At 27.4% G+C, this 19,570-nt stretch overlaps 2 protein-coding genes across 4 annotated transcripts in view; one reads left to right on the top strand and one right to left on the bottom strand.

Annotated features, from left to right (window-relative positions):
- LOC148238944 (transient receptor potential protein-like) overlaps window positions 1-19,570 on the top strand; it is a 71,743-nt gene that overhangs the window by 9,766 nt on the left and 42,407 nt on the right. The gene's annotated exons all lie outside the window — the stretch shown is intronic.
- FMRFa (FMRFamide related propeptide) lies at window positions 741-19,497 on the bottom strand. Of its 2 annotated transcripts, none has more exons than XM_088185877.1 (3): window positions 19,278-19,497; window positions 1,700-1,902; window positions 741-1,636 (listed from the first exon to the last, which is right to left on the bottom strand). In XM_088185877.1, exons 2-3 carry the CDS (start codon window positions 1,894-1,896, stop codon window positions 940-942), a joined length of 894 nt encoding a protein of 297 aa, XP_088042003.1. In that variant the 5' UTR covers window positions 1,897-1,902; window positions 19,278-19,497; the 3' UTR covers window positions 741-939. The 2 variants fall into 2 exon arrangements, with proteins under 2 accessions (XP_088042003.1, XP_088042014.1); XM_088185888.1 differs by having other exon boundaries at window positions 741-1,627.

Genomic DNA, 19,570 nt, shown 5'->3' with positions numbered 1-19,570 from the left:
AAATTTAGTCTCGTTTTAATTTCACGTTTCTGTGTGTATGTGATTTTTGATTTTACGAGACCGTGTCCAGGCGTGTGTGACGTAAGTTATTATCTCACCTTTTATTTAATCTTTTGTGTGCTTCCCGAAACAAAATTACTTTTTATACTTTGGCACAAATCCGGGGTTTACGACCCATTTTTTTGCGTTCTCTTTTGATGTAACTTTCAATGAGAGCCAACCTTTAAAATTAAAACGTAACCGAAATGATTTAAAATTAATTTCACCGCGATCAAATTTAACGGTCGGTCGAATCGCGACTGCCGCCGTTAATTTTCAAGCGGAGAATTGTTGAGAGCGACTGAAAATTCTGCGAAGCTCTGAAATATGCAAGCGAGTCAGGGAAAGTTTCTTAAAGAATTAATAGCGTCGAGATTCATAAATTCTATGCGAAAAATGCAACAATGAATCAATGGTTCGCTATGGAATTTATACGGCGAGATAAGCAACTTTCATCATCGTTTTAATCAACTATTATAAACTTTGCATATGTGAGTTAAATTGCTTTATTTATGGCATTATTAAAGATTTGATTAATCCATCAAAGGTTTCCACTGAATTTGCATATATACGACACATCATTAATTCACAATGTGTGATTTTGGATAAGATCGTGAAATATTAATCGTCTGCCTTGAATGAAAGTTGTGTGCGTGTTTAAAACATAAAATAATCGAAGGGTACAATATAACAATAACAAATCATATAAATGTAACTCATATGTACATATATTTATTCGATTTAAAATATTCATATATAATAAAATTAATAATACTGATTATTGAGAATAACATTTTTCGATTAAATATATATTTTCTTTTTAAAATGCAAGCATTACCATAATACATGAAAATGAAACCAATGAGTTTAATAGACAAATGTGTGTGTGTGTTTTTTCGTTCACGATTGATGGGTGTCGGGTTGTTTGGAATTTTCTGCTCTGTGCGACGTTTCTCCGTTGATTTGATTGCTATCTAATGACCTCTTCTTGCGTGACTCGTTAGGGAACAGCATCTCAAAATCTTCTTCGTTAAAAGACTCATTTGGATTGTCTGTCGTTATCCGGCCGAACCTCATGAATCCATCGTCCAAATAAGGCTTTTTCTTGTTTGCCTCTTTCTCGTCATACTTGGGCGTCTTCTCTTCATCTTTTGCGGACCGGTCTTCTCTATAAAAGTTTTCCATCGCATCACCCTCATCTTCATTGTCAACTTCGTCTAATTCAGAACCTTCCAAGTTATCTAAATTCAGAAAATCATCATCAGACCTGCCGAATCTCATCATGTTATTCCCGCCTCTTCCGAACCGCATCATATTATTACCACCTCTTCCGAATCGCATCATATTATTACCACCCCTTCCGAACCTCATCATATTATTACCGGCCCTTCCGAATCGCATCAAGTTGTTCGAAGCTCTACCAAATCGCATCATATTGTTACCGGCTCTTCCGAATCGCATGAAATTTGGACTCCTTCCGAATCGCATGACGTTCTGACCTTTAGTAGCTCTTCCGAATCGCATGAAATCTTGCTTAGCTCTGCCGAATCGCATGAAATTGCTACTTTTAGCCATACTTGGGTCCGATCTGCCAAATCTAAAAGTATAGATTTTACATAAAAGAATACGATCTGATTATCGATAAAATTGACTCAATTACCTCATGAAGTTCTTATCGAATACGCTTCTACGCCTCGCTGCTATGTCATTAATAGATCTTTTGACCATCATCGAGTCATCTTTATCGAGTGATTCGATTTCATCCGGCACATCTTTAGATGGTATCTCTTCTCCTAACAGCTCCTTAGCGCCGAGCGCAAGAGGCAGCAACGTAATTAGCAACAAAGTGAACCGCATCTTGATCTGAAACAATGAAAAATGAACTCAAGTTTAATTAAAATGAAGCGGCACTCACAAACATATAAAACCAACTGCAGTCGAGCTTTTTACTGGCCATAATTCAACAGAGCTGAGTGTAATGGTCAATGTCTCTCTTAAGCATGGCGCAAGTGAATTTAATCCCAAAAGGGCTATCGATGCAAATTGTTTTATTTCGAGAATCAAAATAATGCTTTCGTGTTGTGCTTATCAAGAAAAAATTTATGTAAAAATATGTCCATACGAAGGCTTAACTGTACCGTTGGGCCCGCAAGGGATGAATCGCGCTTGTGCGTTTCGAGATTGGGATATCAAATGGGACTATTTTGCGCTCGGGGTGATGTTTGATGAAAATTACACCCCAGTACGCGATGACAATAGGATAAGGTCAAATTTAAATAATAGGATTTCTTAATTAGATTGTGTTATATGGGAAGTGCTCCTGTGAATATTGTTCTGAATTAAATAATTGTTTTAAATAAAATAACTAAAATCGATGTTCATTATACTATTTCAGTAGATAATGTTGAAATAGTAAAAATAAAAATTAATTCTACTATACACCAAGAAGTGTGAAATTGTATTAAAAGTTAAGCACATCAAGTAATTTAATCTCCTCGAAGGGGCTGAATCACAGACATTTTACAAGTTTTATACAAGACCTTGAATCGAAAGATTAATATATTTTCTATCGTAGCCAGATTCTATTGCGTGGGATTTAACATATTTTATACTCCTATTTTTGGAAATGAAAAATATTATTGACTTTTTTGAACTGTCTTTGTGATTATTATTGCAACAATTAATTACATAAATATTTTTAAGTAAAATTTAATTTATGTTAATTTTAACATTAGTATAAATATATAAGTATATGGGGGATATATCTTAGAAAAAAATATTATTGAGATGTTCTAAAATAAATGTAATAATTGAAATAAGATGATTTAAATAAATCACTTGAATCTGTTTTTAGAAAAAATATGTGGCATTTTAAATAAACGGGTTTAGAATTATCTACGCACTCCTTTCTCATAAAGTTATTTTGAAAAATCGTAACTGATAAAAAATAATGAGTAATATAAATGGAATAAATTGGCGAGTAGTGCTCTGGACCCTGGTATGAAAATTTTAGAGGCATTCAGAAATAGTCGATCAATGACGATGATTTTCTAGACTTATTATTCTAGAAGTAGAAATATTTGGCATCCGTATTTAAAAAAAAAAATTGCCGACAATATAATAAATGAAAGTGAAGAAATAAATGGGACATAAAGGTTTTTGTACACAGTCGTCTTATTGATTTTTATTGGTACTCGTAGATAACACAATAAAGTATTTTTTAAAAGTACTTGAATTTAAGGAAGATTGTTTAAACGATTTTTATTGCTTGAAACACTACATATCTAATTGCATCTTAAATCGAAATTTGCCCTGCGTGTTTATTACGGTTCAAATAAAAAAATATATATCAGTTCGGTTTCGGTTTTTGTTCCGGAATAAATACCGGTTTTTACGAATTTTGTTTCAGCTTCGAATGATTGTTTTTTAAATGTTTTTATTTGTAATAAAAATAAATTTTATTACTTATATTGTTTATAAACTAACTATATTAATTGCTAAATTCTTATAGTATAAAAAATAATAATTAAAAATTATTTAAAGGTATAATAAGTATATAATATCTAATATATGATAACAATATAATTTACTCAACGAAACATATGTAAACAAAGTAAATTCGTAAATTCACGGTTGAAATATACAAGATTTTTAGGTATATTTATTTATAATTAGGAAATATGAATGTTTCCTATATTTATTAATATATGTTTCACAGTATTTTCATTTAAATTATTTTAATTGTCTCACAAAATATACTTTAAGTCAGAGAAAACTGGAGCTCCTAAAACCATCATCACAATTTTATATAATTGAACACATGTTTTTTTTCTGTCCAATCTTTGTACACGGTTAAAGTTGTTCAATATGTATTCAATGTCCGCATATGTAGAATTAGGAAATGTACGTGTCTCTATTGCCAATTCTTTACTTCTTAAAAAATCTTCTAAATCACTGATGTTTCCCTAGTACTTGTTCATTTGTGATTGAAATTATCATATAAATTATAATTTGTTTTGCATTTTTTTATAACTGCGTTCTTGAAAATGGACCAAAACGAAAAAAAAAACTGAAGCCCTGAATTATATATAAAAAAATCTATTCTCTATTGGCGTCTTCACATTTTTTTAAAGTTGCAATAACAATAAATTAATTGCGGCAAAGGTTAAAATGTTACAATGTGGGCTGACATTTTCACTTCCCGACTCGCCTACGGCTGTCGCCATCCAGCTCCTTAATACGCGGGCATTGCACATTGATCTGTTTAATGTCAGCTAAAATTATAAAAAGGTAGCTTTCCATGTGTAAAGAATATAATTATTAATTTTGCTATTTCATTTTTTGATAAATATCTTATAGTGAATGTGTGTTTTTTAGTAAGGTTAGATTTTCAAATGTATAATTATAATTTCAATAAATGTCTAACAATAAATCATATTTAAATATATTTATTAGCCGATAGATACAATATATATTTTTACTAGCGAAACTATAATTTAATTAATCGGTGCTAGTGTAATTATATGCTGTCATGAACTCAATTTAACAGTTACAAAACGCTCTTTGATTTTTAAACCAAAACCTTATCTAAACGATTCAATTTTTAAAACCAAAATAAGTTTGCAAACTTTAGCCAGGTTTTTTTTATATAAATATTATTTCTACCGAAATTATTATATTCGGGTATGATTTCACTAAAACGCTAAAGTAAATATATTTTATTATTAGTTGTTTCTAAAGAAACACTAATCTAAATTGATATGATTGTGGTAAGTCTATGTCAAAGTCTTATTTAAATATGTTGGAGTCACTGTTATTACAATATATTACATGTAAAACTAAGAAACCTTGCAGTTTCATTCAAATTTTGGATGAAGTTGTGGAAGTGGATAGTTTTATTTTTTATGTAGTTACAAAATCTAGAAATTAAAAATCTATGTGTGAAGAAATCATGAGCCATTAAATTAAGGAACTTAGCTGGAAAGTTTTATTTCATCCACTATATTCATCAGACCTTGCTCCTTCTGAAATTTATTTTGATCGATGCAACACTAACTGGATGGAAATAATCAAAATTCAGTCCACGTAAAAAGGGGGCAATTGGAATATTATAAATCAAAGCCTCCATTTTATGCTAATGAAATTAAAATTTTCCCGAGAGGTGGGAGAAAGTTGTATATTCAAAAAGAAAGTTATATTTTGAATAATTAAAATACAAATTACCATTTAAAAGTGATTTTTGGTTTTATTAAAACAACGACATTCATTTCTGGATTACCTAATATTTGTTTTAGCACTTTATATTTGATAAAAAAGTCATGTATTGACAAAGACCAAACTATGAACAATTCCTTATCTGAAAATTAACTGCCATGTAGATATTTTCTTATATTTTTATAAACAGACCATGCACCGGTTAAATTTGATCTTTACTATATACCTAAAATCAATCTTTAATTATTTAATAATATTTGTTGTCTTATTTATCGTTTTATATTATAATATATATTCACTGTACTATTAGATTATTCTTTTAATAAACCATTTATCGAACTGCGGTGTGGCAAGACGGCTTCAGTGTGAAAAGTCGATTAAACACCGAGAAATTCACAAACCCAATTATATTTTCTTATACGAGAGATACAAAAAATAAAGAAAATGAGTTGATAAAGTTTAGCAAGTTGAAGCAGATTAGGAACCCCTGGCTTATGTAAACTCGTTTCTAGCGTATGTCATGATACATTAAACATTTCAAATTTTCCTCCGTATATGGAATCATTTTTTGAAGACTAAGAAACTGTCTTATGAAATAAATGCTTACATTTAAATGTAAAACCCAGTGTGTCAGGTTCAAATGTACAAATGTAGTATAAATCCATTTGTTATGCTTCTGAAAATTATGAATCTGAAGCTGTGGCAAAATCATTTCATTAAAAACATGATAAAACTAGTCCAGAAAAGATTTAATTTAAAAATATTACATTATAAAGCTTATATAATATAAAATTTACTAAAGATGTGTAGCTTTCACGTAATACCATTACTAAATTCATATTTTTATATAAAAAGTATCTTAGGCGTATTGTATTTTAAAGCAATTTAATAAATGACGTATTCTTCCTTACTCATTTTTTAATGTATCCATTTTGCGTTTCCTTAAAATTAAACGAAAATATTTATACTGTAACCTCGTTGGCCTATTCCCGCGATGAGACTGTCTCGAACGACACACGACAGCTTTAACAAAACGCTATTATTTGCAAAGTGTGCGAAAATATACAATTCAGAAGGTTTAGAAGCTCTAGAAATTTTAAAAGAACTTACTATAATCGGACCTTGGTTTTATTAACTTATCGAGGTCGGAGGGCAAAAATGCCATGATTTGACTTTAACGCGATCAATCTTAATACATAATGGACATTAAGTTTTATTTTGAACAACCCATTGTCTGTTTTTTTTATAACTAGACGAGCACTCGGCATGAAAAATTGAAAACTTCAGCGGATTTTCCGCGACACTGCCTCCAGACGAGGTTTTGAAAAGCTAGATAAAATTCTTCGGGTTATTGTTTGTAAAGTTTTTTTTTATATTTTAACATCGCATGACATTTGTGATGTATTTTACTTTATTATATATCAAATAAAACTTAATTAAGAATCCAGTGATAGAACAAACAATTGGATCTATTGTTTATCTCGACAATAAGATAATTAAAGAGATTTTATTAATATATAAATTTAGTCAAGGTATTCGATTATGAAGGCATTATTAAGTATTTAAAAATAAACTTAATTGAAATCAACCTAATAATTTAACTATGAGCGCAACATTACTGTTGATAATATAGAATGATTTTTAATTAAGTACAAATTTTTAGTTAGGAAAAATATTTAATATAAAATAGTATTAAAATGTAATTATTCAGCGTGAATATTATATACATAAAAAACTGTTTTTATATTTAAATCGCTGTCAAATTCAATTTTATTCCTAGTATATGGAAAAATAATTATATAAATGTAAGGATCTTACAGCTTGAGCGAAAATGACATTTCTGTTATATTACATTTTTGCGATTTTTTTTATATAAAATTTACGTATACAAAACACTTTGTTGCGAAGAACGTTGTGTGATAATAATTAAAATTTAATCACTATATAATAAAATAAAAAGAGTGTCGTTTAGATGTATCTTAAGAGCACTAAGGGGAATATCGTTTATGATGCTTTAAGATCGTTAATTTAATTTAGTTAATTTATTATATGACTTTATATAAAGTAAGAAAATATGTTTTAAGAAAGTTTTGTATTATAATTAATATGTTTATTTTTACCGTATAATAATTTTATTTTAAAAGACACTCCAATTACAATAGCATTTGTTTTTTCACAATATAAAATAAGATTTAAATATAAAATTATTATCAAATTTTTTCACAAAAATTATTGCTATTTAACGCTTTGACAAAATTATAATAAATATTTATTACATATTAACAAATATTATTAAATTGTAAATATTAGGTAATTCCTAAAAAAATGACTTTTAATTGTATATTTTTATTTTATTGATTCAAAATAAAATGTAATTTTATTGATATAACCCTCTATTTCATTATTTAAAATGATCAAGGCTTAGTTGTAAAATATTTCGATAAGCCCCATCTGCATTTTTTTTGCATCGACCAAAATAAATGGTAGTTGGAAGTAGCAAGGTCTGGAGAATAAATTGGATGTGATAAAACCTTACAGACAAGTTCATTGATTTTATCAATAGACAATTTCGACAACAAGTGCAAGCCTTTTTTTACTTCAATGAGCAAACGATCTAGCTGTTCATTCTTTGACTAACTTTAAAAGTTTCGTAATGCACAATTACTTTGCAATCCCACCATACACACAAAACATTTTTTAGAGTGAGCTTCTTTTTACTATGATTGTTGTTGTACAATTTTTTAATATAGAAATCATTTTAAAATAAAATCTTTTAAGCTTTAATATCAAATGTTTTAATCAATATTATAAATAATGTTAAATATATAAAAGAAAACTATGATATTGCAGAAAACGAGTTTATCATTTATTACGTGGCAAATATAATTTATATACGAGCTACATTAAAATCTTTTACAATCTACAAAGTTACGCTCTTATTAGTAAAGTTTTAAGTAGCGCTTTTTGGTTGGATGTTTACTTTATTGTTTGTGAAAATTTTATAGAATTAATTACACTTATTAACGTTGTAATTGGTTGTATTTGTATAAAACCGTATTATTTATTTTGAAATACAATTTGTGTCCTTAATTTTCAATCTAATTATAGTTTAAAATATATTATATGTATGGACCATTGAATGGTTTCGTTAAATTTAAATTCAAACCGGGAATTTTCTCAATTACTCCAATATTTCACACCGAAGCTGCATTATCCATAATGTAATATCGACGGGTAAAACGTGAGATATTTTCATGTCGTGTATATTTTATCATTAACTCATTTTATTCAAAGCTCTACGTGTATATTTAATACAATTTAAGCATTACCTTAACTAAATAACGATAAAATTACATTACAAAAATAATATATATAAAAATGTACAGAATGGCAGTTGAAACACTCAATCCAACGTAACTCTCAAAACATAAATGTGTATCTGACGACCGCCTAAGGATATTTAATTTTTCCGCAGTTTTTATCTCGCTCTGCATTTAAAAATAATTTCATCGTGGGTATATACAATATATATTAAAAAATTGTTGAATTGTTTAGTTAAAATATGGTTAACACAAATGAAATGATTTAATACATCGCCCACTTATGCTTCCTAAGAAAATAATATTTTTTTCATTCAAAATGTATCTTTTTTATTTCCTGTGAATTACGCACATGTATGTGGATAAATTTTACATATGTTAAAATAATACCGTAGACAATATTTTATAAGAACCCTGAATAATAGAACGCTTCAAAAGATTTTAACGTATCACTGAAATTATGGGATTTGTAAAAGTATTTATGGTTATATCAATATAAACTGTATGCATTTTACAAATAAATCATGAACACCATTCAATAAATCTCTGATGCAATAAAGTGAGGACGTGTTCATCTTGCCTCACGTTATAAGAATATTTAAAAGGGGAACTACATACATTATATTTCTACGTTTATTTAGAGCACTGAATCGGATGCGGTAACATGTCAGATTCTTCGAAAACTAAATTATGAACAATGACAAGTTAACCAGAAAAAAGCTAAATTGTTTTTGCCATAATAAAAATATATAGCTGTATTTAACTTTGTATAATTTTAAAATCACATATAAAACTCATAATTAACAATTGACTCCTTTACATCTAAGATAATTGCTAAGTTGAACAAGATTGGACTACTTTTTTTGAAATTTGAACTATCGTCTCGGAGGATTCGGCGTAGCTCCGCTTGGTGCGTGTTTGGCTAAACTCTCGTTATTCCAAGTCGGAAACGAAGTGGTAGTTTATGAGCAAGTTCTGATTGAGAATATTGACTAAAAATATTTTTATTTATTTATTGTTAATTATCCGCTGTAACATGAGTTACGAATAAAATACAATCAACAACTACTAAGTAAGTAGTGAGACTTTATTTAAATCAGTCTGTAAATTATTGACTTATAAATTTATTTAATTAATTTATCACGATTAGAAAAAGCTAGGATTAATCATTACCTCTGGTCTTTCAAATACAATTGAAATTAAAAAAGACCAAGGTTACATTTTATCGAGCCCAGGTCTTTCAGGTATTAGACATCTATTATACCACTGGACTATCGTGCTGTCTGTGTGTTATAATATATGATATATTAGTAAAAATGCAAGCTATTTTTGTTTTACTCAGTTGGTAAAATCACTGTTTTTGCTGTGAGTTCATATGTCGTAAAAGAGTTTGCCAGGCGTCAAACGTTGTGTTTGTTAAAAAAATAACCGTGGCTATTATTCATTTTAGTGTAATATTTATTCAGGAATCTGTTTATTTTTTGCGAAGGAGAAAACGTTGCTATATTTTAATTATGTTAATGAACAAAGAAACTAGTAAATTTAAATCAGCAATAAGTTTGTTCATTATTAAAGAGTGGAAAATCATATTTTTTCACTGATAATTTTATTAGAATAAATAAATTAAAAGTTTTAATAGGCGTTTAACAATCGGTGAGCCTTATAACATTTTGTAATAATTCCTGATATCCGAAAAACTAATTTATCGAATAGGTGTTCTAAAAAACACAAAACAGTTATGATGCATACCTAAAATATATGAACATCTAGAGGTATCAATCGAATATTCGATTATTCTAATAACCATACGAATATTCGAATATCCGATCTCATATTCGTTTATACTATATTAAATAAAATTTGAAAAAATCTTAGAATGAAACAATTGGTGTAGTTTTTCTTCTCAATATACCCGAGTGACTAGTGTCGCTCAAAATCCATGGTTTTTATGCGCCTTTATTTTGTTTAATTTTTTTTCTTTTTATTTATATTTATTATCCATTTGCTAATAGTTTACCGACAAACAGCAAATTGTATAACGGCATTATTTATATTTTTCGATAGTCACTCCTATATCCAATGTAAATTTGCTTTTTAATTTCTCAGAAATACGTCCCCAATCAAAAATAATGTAAAATAATAAATTAGGCATTTTCCTTTTGCCACCCTCACTGATCAATAATTCGCACAGGATTGCGTTATGCATATTTTATAAAATTAAAAAATTTAACGATTATTAATGATTAATTGAAATAATTATTATTAGCCAATAATTATATTTTAATCAATAATATTTTACAGGCATTTAATGGATTTTGCACTAATTGGTTAAATAAATTAATACTAAATTGGAATATTAAAATACTTCATAATTTTTTTATTCAATATTCGAATAGTTGAAAACTACGAATAATTAAGAACCATCCCCCATCCCCCATTTTTTGCAAGGGCGATTCTAAAATTATGCGATGCTGATGTATTAGTTAAGCATATTCTTTAGAAATAATTTCTAGACTATGTATCTTCACTTTTTGAATAACCCTAGTATTTTATATTGATTTTAAAAACAGATTTTAGACTACAAAAAATAAATAAAACGCTGATATATCATAAAATATCAGCGATACTAAAAAAATACTTATCTTTGATTAAATCCTTCATGGGAATTACTACGGCAAATATAATAGCGATACCTAAATCGTAATTATAATAGATAGTATATATTTTATATCTCTATCTTTTCTGCAGTATTAAAGGTTTGCTAAATATCAGCATTTGATAGTTATATTATTAATAATTGCTAAGCATGTACGTATCAAGCAATCAGTGTTTTTATTAGAAAATATATTTTTACAGTGCTAGTACAATTGATTGTAACTAATGGCTCATTAGTTTTTTTTTAATGTTTGTCATTGGAATATACTTAATGATACTTATTTAAAAATGGTGATAACACGATTAAGTATGTTAACATATATCAAGTATATGTCTGCGAAAGTTATTCAATACCTTTGTATATAAGTTAGTTATAAAGTAACCCTTTAGGTTACACCGATGTGCAAACAATAATACAAGAAAAAAATATAGTAAAGACGCGATCGCTCGAAGACGTCTCGGAACCCAAAACTAGAACTCATTGAAAATTGGATTGTCAAAAGCATCCTTTGGTAGTTTAAAAAATGCTTAGTGTCACGGTACTTTACGAGATCGTTAGTGGAAGTTTCTATAGCCAGAACGTTTCCACCGAGATCATTGGAATGTCATTTTATATTCCAAAACGGCAGACGGTTGACGAAAGTCCATCTCCAAAGAGTATACATCTGAGCCATTTTTAATCATCAGCACACAAAATAAAATTGTAGTAACGGCCGTATTTATGTTTTTAATCAATAATATAAGTTCTAGATTGAACCATTGATGAACTCTTGAATATAGAAAATATTTCTTCGGGAGTTAATATGACATTTTACGACACTGTTTTTTCTATAATAAATATTTAAAAAATCTTTAAAATTAGTCAATTAATGATAACATCACTTTTTCTTGACAAATGTGATATTTTATGGCTCATACAATAGTAATGTGTATATGCAAACTTAAAATATGTATCTCTAATGTAAGGTGAAAAAAAGACAGCGCTGAACGAAATAACTTTTCACATTGTTAACCACAGTTTACAGCATATTAACCCAAGCAGAATATTTTTGTGAGAGACGTAGAGAGCGCCCTAAATATTTTTCCGGTATAAATGGTAATGTTGGCTTTTCGCCAACCGTTTCATAACGAGCGTAAATGATTATATGTTAAAGTGTTGAAGGATACAAAGTACGACTCCTTAAATTAGTCTCTGCAATCAAAGCATTTTATTGGTTATATTTGCTCTAATAATACTACAAAGATAATATTTTCATACAAGATAAATAGCTTAAGCAAGATGAATTAATTTATAAATATTTTTCTTCCGCTAAGTGAATATTTTCTCAAATACACTATTTATTTAAAACATAAAAAACAATAATTACTTTGTTATATAATTAGGTAAATATCATGACCTGTCTAACTTTAATAGCTCTATTCCTTAAGTTATATTTTAGTAAATTGATTTTTCCCTAATAAACTTTATAATAAATATTGCTATGCAATACATTGATTAGTATTATAGTCAAGATACTGTGTGTCGCTGCAAACAGATTGAAAAACTTATATTAAATAAAGCTAATTCGTTTTACACTTGGCTTAAATGCATAAAGTTTAAGATGAATGTATCTGGCTAGTTTTACTGCATCATAAATATCCATTTAAAAAGATTTTGCTAAAGCAAATATGTTGGGATATAATTTTATTAATTAATTAATTTGCTCAACAATGTGTACATGTAGTTTATAACTAACCAGAGGCAGATTTAATTCTCACATTAATACTTAACGCGTGCTTAATCAAGTTTCCACACAAACATATATCTTACTTGGGATAATGCGTTTAACGAGATATTTGCAAAGCATAATAATTTTGTGGCATAGTCTAATTGTGTCGCTTGTTTTTCAGGTAGGAATTCGTAGTAGAATATAAATCAAGTGGGCGGTGAAAATTTCTTAGATTTCTTTTAAGAGAACGTATCCGGCGGCGTAAATACCAATTTGGGACAACAGACGAAAGGTCAAGAAATTGCTTGAGAAAAAAGTTTATTCGGACATGAAACGTTTTATGCACATTTGTTTTAATTATGTACGTATCACAACAAGGTGTAAAAATGGATTGTAGATCTGATTATAAGTAATATATGTGTGATACGTGCCTTAGTTACTTTAAACAATATCAAAATTACATAACATGGAAAGTTTTAAAATGGTATTTATTAAAAAAAATTTTTTTTTTGCATCTTTGTTTTAAATTATTGTTAACAGTATTGCATTACAAGCAAACAATATTTTTTAATTTGATTTATTATTTATTAAAAAATAAAATAAAAACTATATTCAGATAATTTATAATTGATAAAAATAAATTTGTATGTCTTTCATAAGAATCATTATTAATATTTATGCTGCTGCTTTTATTATAGAAACTGTATTTAAAAAAGATACAATGATTTTGATGTATAGATATTTCTTAATAACATTTAAAAGATAATATTGAAACCCAATTTTTATTTTTTTTCACAAATGTTAATATATTAACTGAATAATTTGACAAAATTATTCGTTTAGCAAAAAAATTAAACAGTAATTTCAACTTAATGGTAAAAGTTATTTCGCCAGATCTAGCTTTTCGCTAATATTGATTTTATTTTATACATATATAATTAAAATATTCTTTAATTTACAATGCAATTTTCTTTTATAGACTACATATATAACATTGAAAATACTAATTTTGCTTTTTGGATTCTCTGACACGAATTCGAAAAGAACACAATAAATTGAAATGAATACACCGAGTAATAAGAGCTGATAAAAAGACAGCACAATTTCCACTTCATTGTCGTTTTTCTGCTGAAACTATCCTTGCTGAACATTAGAGGAAAATACTTTTATCTTGTCGCCGTTTCCGCCTTTGATTTAAAATGCAAAATGCTCAAATTGAAACATTTTATTATGGGAATGAAACGTAATTGACATTTTTTTGTCATATTGTTTTATGAATTATTTTTATATTCAAACAACTGTGGAGAAAAAGAGGCGTATTTTGATTGCGAAACATTTTTACCTCTTAATGTTTAGCATATTCCCCATTAACACTCCGGTTTCCCCGAAATGGAGGAGGGTCGTTTTGAGATTGAGTTTTGGGTCACTGACATTGATCATTTATAACACGATCCCCGAATTTTGTATAATATATTACAAAGCCTAAACATCTATAAAAATAATAATTATATTTTTAAAATTCAATGTGTATTTTTTGTGATTATGCAATATTAATAAGTTATATTATTCTAGTAAATATTAACATTGTATAATATTGTTTTATCATATGATTATAAAACGAAAATATCGTAAAATTTAATCATATATAATTTAACCCCGTTGAAAATTTGTGTATTTATATATAATGACACTCGAATTTACAAATAAATTAATAAAGGTCTTTAATTCGCATATCTTTCTTGTTTTGTTTGCTTTATACTTAACATCTAACCACGCAAATACTTACAATCATATATTATATTAATAAATAACCAATAATAAGGAAATATTACTCAAGACAATTTCTGAAATCATATACAGCAAAAATATCACAATCTTTTTTAATTATTGTAATTAACATTTTTTTGTGACAGATTAATTTAGAATTGCAAATTGTATTTTCTTTAATGTTTCAATTCTAATTATGACTTTGCCTAATAAATTTAATTAAATATTTAGATTATCTTATAATTAGAAGATCACATTTGAGGTTTTGAATAAAATTTTTTATGTACTTTAAAATCTAAGCATCCTAAATAATGAATAAATGACATCACATATATTATTCTGTGTTATAATTATTATAATCTATTCTTTTTTAAGAATTAATACAAATATATGATTATATTGTATTGTATATTAGTATTAAATTGATTTCTTTAAAAATAAATATATTTTTATTTATTGAATTAAAATTAAGATCAGCGTCACGATGATCAAAATACAATACATACAATTATTACAATACACAAAAAATATATAATACAAGTAAGATACAAAATAATAAATTATTAAAATTTAATGATATGAACTAAACTAGCTCCTTGTAGCTGACAATGATAGTATTAAGGAGTCGGATGGCAACAGCCATAGGTGAGTCAGTCAGTACGAACGCCTTGACTCTAACGGGCATTAAAAGAGGACGTGATAGAGATTCTCGTTAGACGTTCAAAAATCAAAACTAGAATTTCTTTAAAATAGTTTAATTATTAATAATACCCTTCAGAAGTTTGCTGGGATACTGCGCTGGGAACAGCGCTGAGATACAATAAGGGATAATAACCAAATATCCTATTATAAATGTCTCAAAAACATTTTCTGATTTTTTCGATAAGGAGGGATTATTTGGATATTATGGGATCCCAATTCAAAAACACTGTACTAAAGTGCCATAAAGGACACGAATAACTGAAGGATTAAGAATTTACGCGGTCATTTTAAACACAGGCTACTTAAACTGAGGTCTAGTAAGCATACTATTCAGATAGTGGCATAAACTGACTACAAAATACCGCAAACTTTAACCTAAATTCAATATTATTCACTAAATAAACAGTAAATTATATCAGTAATAACATACGCTTGCTAGGTGTGGGTACCGCCAATAATCTATTTGCCTGTCATTTAAAATAGAGCAATAAAAATCATACAAAACACATCTTTCTATACAAAAAACAACATAAAATATTTTTAATACCATAAATTTAGGAATATTACGAGAGGTCATATTAACCCAATATTCTCGATAATCTCTTAACTTAAATTTAGGTTTAAACATTAAATGTTTGAGCACATATTTAAAGGCATTTTTTTAAAGGGCTTTAGATCTCTACTTTAGTAAATATTTATAAATTGTTTCAAGTTTGATAAAAAAAATCTTTATATATTTTTCATTAAATTAATATATACTGGCGTTATTATTTTTTTGTTAAATGGATTTTTATATTTAAAAAAATGTAATTTTAATTCGGGTATGTAAATATTAATTATTGATAAACCTTTATATTTTTACTATAATATATTAACACTCATTATTGAAGATTTGCTTATAATACATAGACATATACAAATAATTCATGCACTTTATATTCTAAAGTAAATTATAAGTAAGGCTTAAGAATTTTCTAAGAATCTCAATAGTACTTTTTACTATATTTAAATTCTAAGAAGGCGTTATTTATTTCTATTTGTAGTCGAATGCTAAAAATAGCTAACCGATGCGCTTCTTGTTTTATTGTATTACCATTTAAAGTAATTTTGGGATGTTTATTTTTTGAGCGTTAGCTGTTTATAGACATTTTTTATTATTGTGGCATTATGACGTAATTATTTGATCCTGAATTTTGTTTTATAGACATAAAGTGTGTTTTGCGTGTCGTATCATTTCCATCTTCGAAATAAATAAGCCTTCGGCTATCCAGCTTGTCGGACTAACGCTGTTCCTATCAAATATTTGTCTAATTATACCACGACATTTCAATAAACGGAAGGGATGAATAAAAGGAAGAAATGGAAATTACCCTCGAACCATTTGATTTGCAAGACATGTCTTTGGGAAGCGACGATAAATAATAAATAAGTCAACATTTGCCAAGAGCCCTCTGGACTCAATCACATTAAGCCCGTCACGAACCAACAAAATTAATCATGACTCAGGCAACAAGAAATACTTAAGATAATGCGATAATAGGCTTTAGTAAATATTTAATTCTAGCGAAAAAATCATCAGGTGTCACCATAGAATAAACATATGCGAAAAAGGTCCTCAAATAAATTATGGTGCTATTATATCGTGATATATTGTATAATAAGACACATTTTTGATCATAATATCATACATTATTAAAAAAATATAATATTAATGTATACATTCAAAATAATTTTAATGAAAACCTTTGACATTATTTAAATTATTATATTAGATAATAAATTTGCATATATATAGAGTTTTTCTAGCTATGCTTGATGTAAACTAAATACGTTTTGACGTTTTATAAACTTTATAATGTGAAGGGTAAGATTATTTTTTATTATTTAACTTCAGGTTAAAAATTTAAGGGTAGGTCATTTAATAAAAGTTTACTCCTTAAATAAAATTAGCTTGAAAAAACGTATTTAATTTAAGCTTAAAACTTTTGATTGATGATCTGTATGAATCCATTTTATATTTATATATTAACTAGAAAATACGCAATAGGTTCATATTATTATGGGTAAGTTGAACACCAATTTCAATTTAACGTAACAAGAAAAGTTTGAAAACTCATTCATATTAACTTCGGTAAAGCCTTACTAAAAGAACACTATTATGTTCGGATTAGGAAGTAACTAGTATATAAAATCGGTAGTTAGAGATTTTTTCGACCACTTTATTACAAACATGATGAAAGTTTGAGCGATTTATCCACTGGTTTATTTGCTGTTAAAAAATATTTCTAAACTATAAAGCGGTAATCGTAGCATTTAAATTACATACGTATTTTAACAACTAAAAACGCTTATTTTTATTAAGTAATACGCTAAAAATAGCTAATAAGCAAGCAAATACGGAATACAAGCCGATTATGACTCAAAGGGTCTTCCAAATATAAAAATAAACGACTATACTTTCAGTAATACATATTTTTCAGTCTAAAAAGTAATAAACTAAATACGTAATATGAGTTCTGTATTATATTTTAAGAAAAGGGCATTTTAATATTTATCAAAGTCAAATAAATCTAGTGGGCAGACAAATTAAATTTTGCAATAACTAGAAGTTATTGCAAAATTTAATTTGTATTTTGTATTTGTATTTAATTTCATACATTTTGAATAAATATATTTGCGTTAAAAATTATAATTACAGAACGGAAAAAATTCCCTTTAAATGATTTTTATATAGAAATATGTAAATTAAATTATATATATTGAATATTTTTGCGCTAACTGCAATTTGCAGAATATTTTATTTAAATACAATTGTATAAAAGTTTAATACTTTTTCTCATTGTCAGACAATGGAAACGTTTGCTCATAATTTATTTCACTCTTTGCAGTGTCCATTACTCACATAATTTTTTTTAAACTCTATTCGACTCTAATTGAATTTAAAACTACATACGTTTTATCTGCAAAAATTAAATTTATGTTTGGGATAAAAATATATAGAAGCGATAGAATTAAAAACTATTTTCATTAAACGTTAAATCCGGGAAAACTTATCACATTCTTCCTGAAATACGCATCGTAGCAATTTCAACAACTGCAATTTTCCGCAACTTTAATCAATTACTGCTAATTTTCACTATTGCAAACTTTCGTTTAAAACATACAGACTATAATTGAAATGAAAACAATACAATACATCATCTATTTTTGTCCGTTTTGTGTTGTTAAATAAACAAATCCATATTTGGCATAGTACCAAATTTTATTCTAAATATCGATTTGTATCAATACAAGTTTTTCGCCATTTTACAAGGGTGTGCGAAAACTTTGAAACCGAATATCTATAGATGAAAAATGACAATACTTTTGATACTATCTAGGTCGGGAAGCAATTGAATTGCACGTCTAGCTACAAATGCAATTTCTAACAATTTTTACGTTATATTTATTCTGCTGGAAATTCACGCTAAAATATATTATTGAAAGGTTCAAGTAAAAAATAACACTTAATACATTACAAAGAAATAATAAAGTTAAGCTTAGGATATTTGTTTTATATTTCATACATATAAGAAATGTCGATTGTATTGTTATCTAAAAATAGTTCCATTGTGATTCAGAAAATATATTACATTTAAGATAAATAATATAGTAAAGATTAATTATTTTATTCATAAAATGGCACGATATAAAGATTAAAAGAATTCTTTCTTACATTTTTGGAGACTGAATAATAATTTATACAACTTTGTTTACTTTCGTTTAATGTTATAATCAAAAGATAATTGATGTAAAAAACCACAAGTTTTTTTTGTGAATATTTATATTCATAATTATAAATTATTTAAAAAAATTATATAATATGACTTACTGATAGATTGTGTAGTGGTGTGTTATTAATTCCGAACACTTTTTAAGGTCTACCGCCGAACAGGATCAACTCTTATTACTTTACGTAGAAAAAAACTAAGCAGGTTAATAAACTCGTTTTACATGACTTAGACATGTACACAATAGCCTTATTTTTCTGTCGATCAAGTACCGAGATGATATTTGATAGATGAGTCTCGGAGGAAAGTCCGGACTAGAGTGGACCAGGATGGTTTCGCAGACAGCTTTTATGCTTTGGTCTCGCAAAGCTCCACTTACCATGGCAAAGCGGCG

The sequence above is a fragment of the Plectrocnemia conspersa genome, unplaced genomic scaffold (assembly GCF_051122295.1).
Source record: "Plectrocnemia conspersa isolate PC_06_02 unplaced genomic scaffold, ASM5112229v1 ptg000001l, whole genome shotgun sequence".
NCBI classification, from domain to species: domain Eukaryota; kingdom Metazoa; phylum Arthropoda; class Insecta; order Trichoptera; family Polycentropodidae; genus Plectrocnemia; species Plectrocnemia conspersa.
Note: the sequence above shows the minus strand (reverse complement) of the source record. Positions and strands in the feature narration are given on the sequence as shown.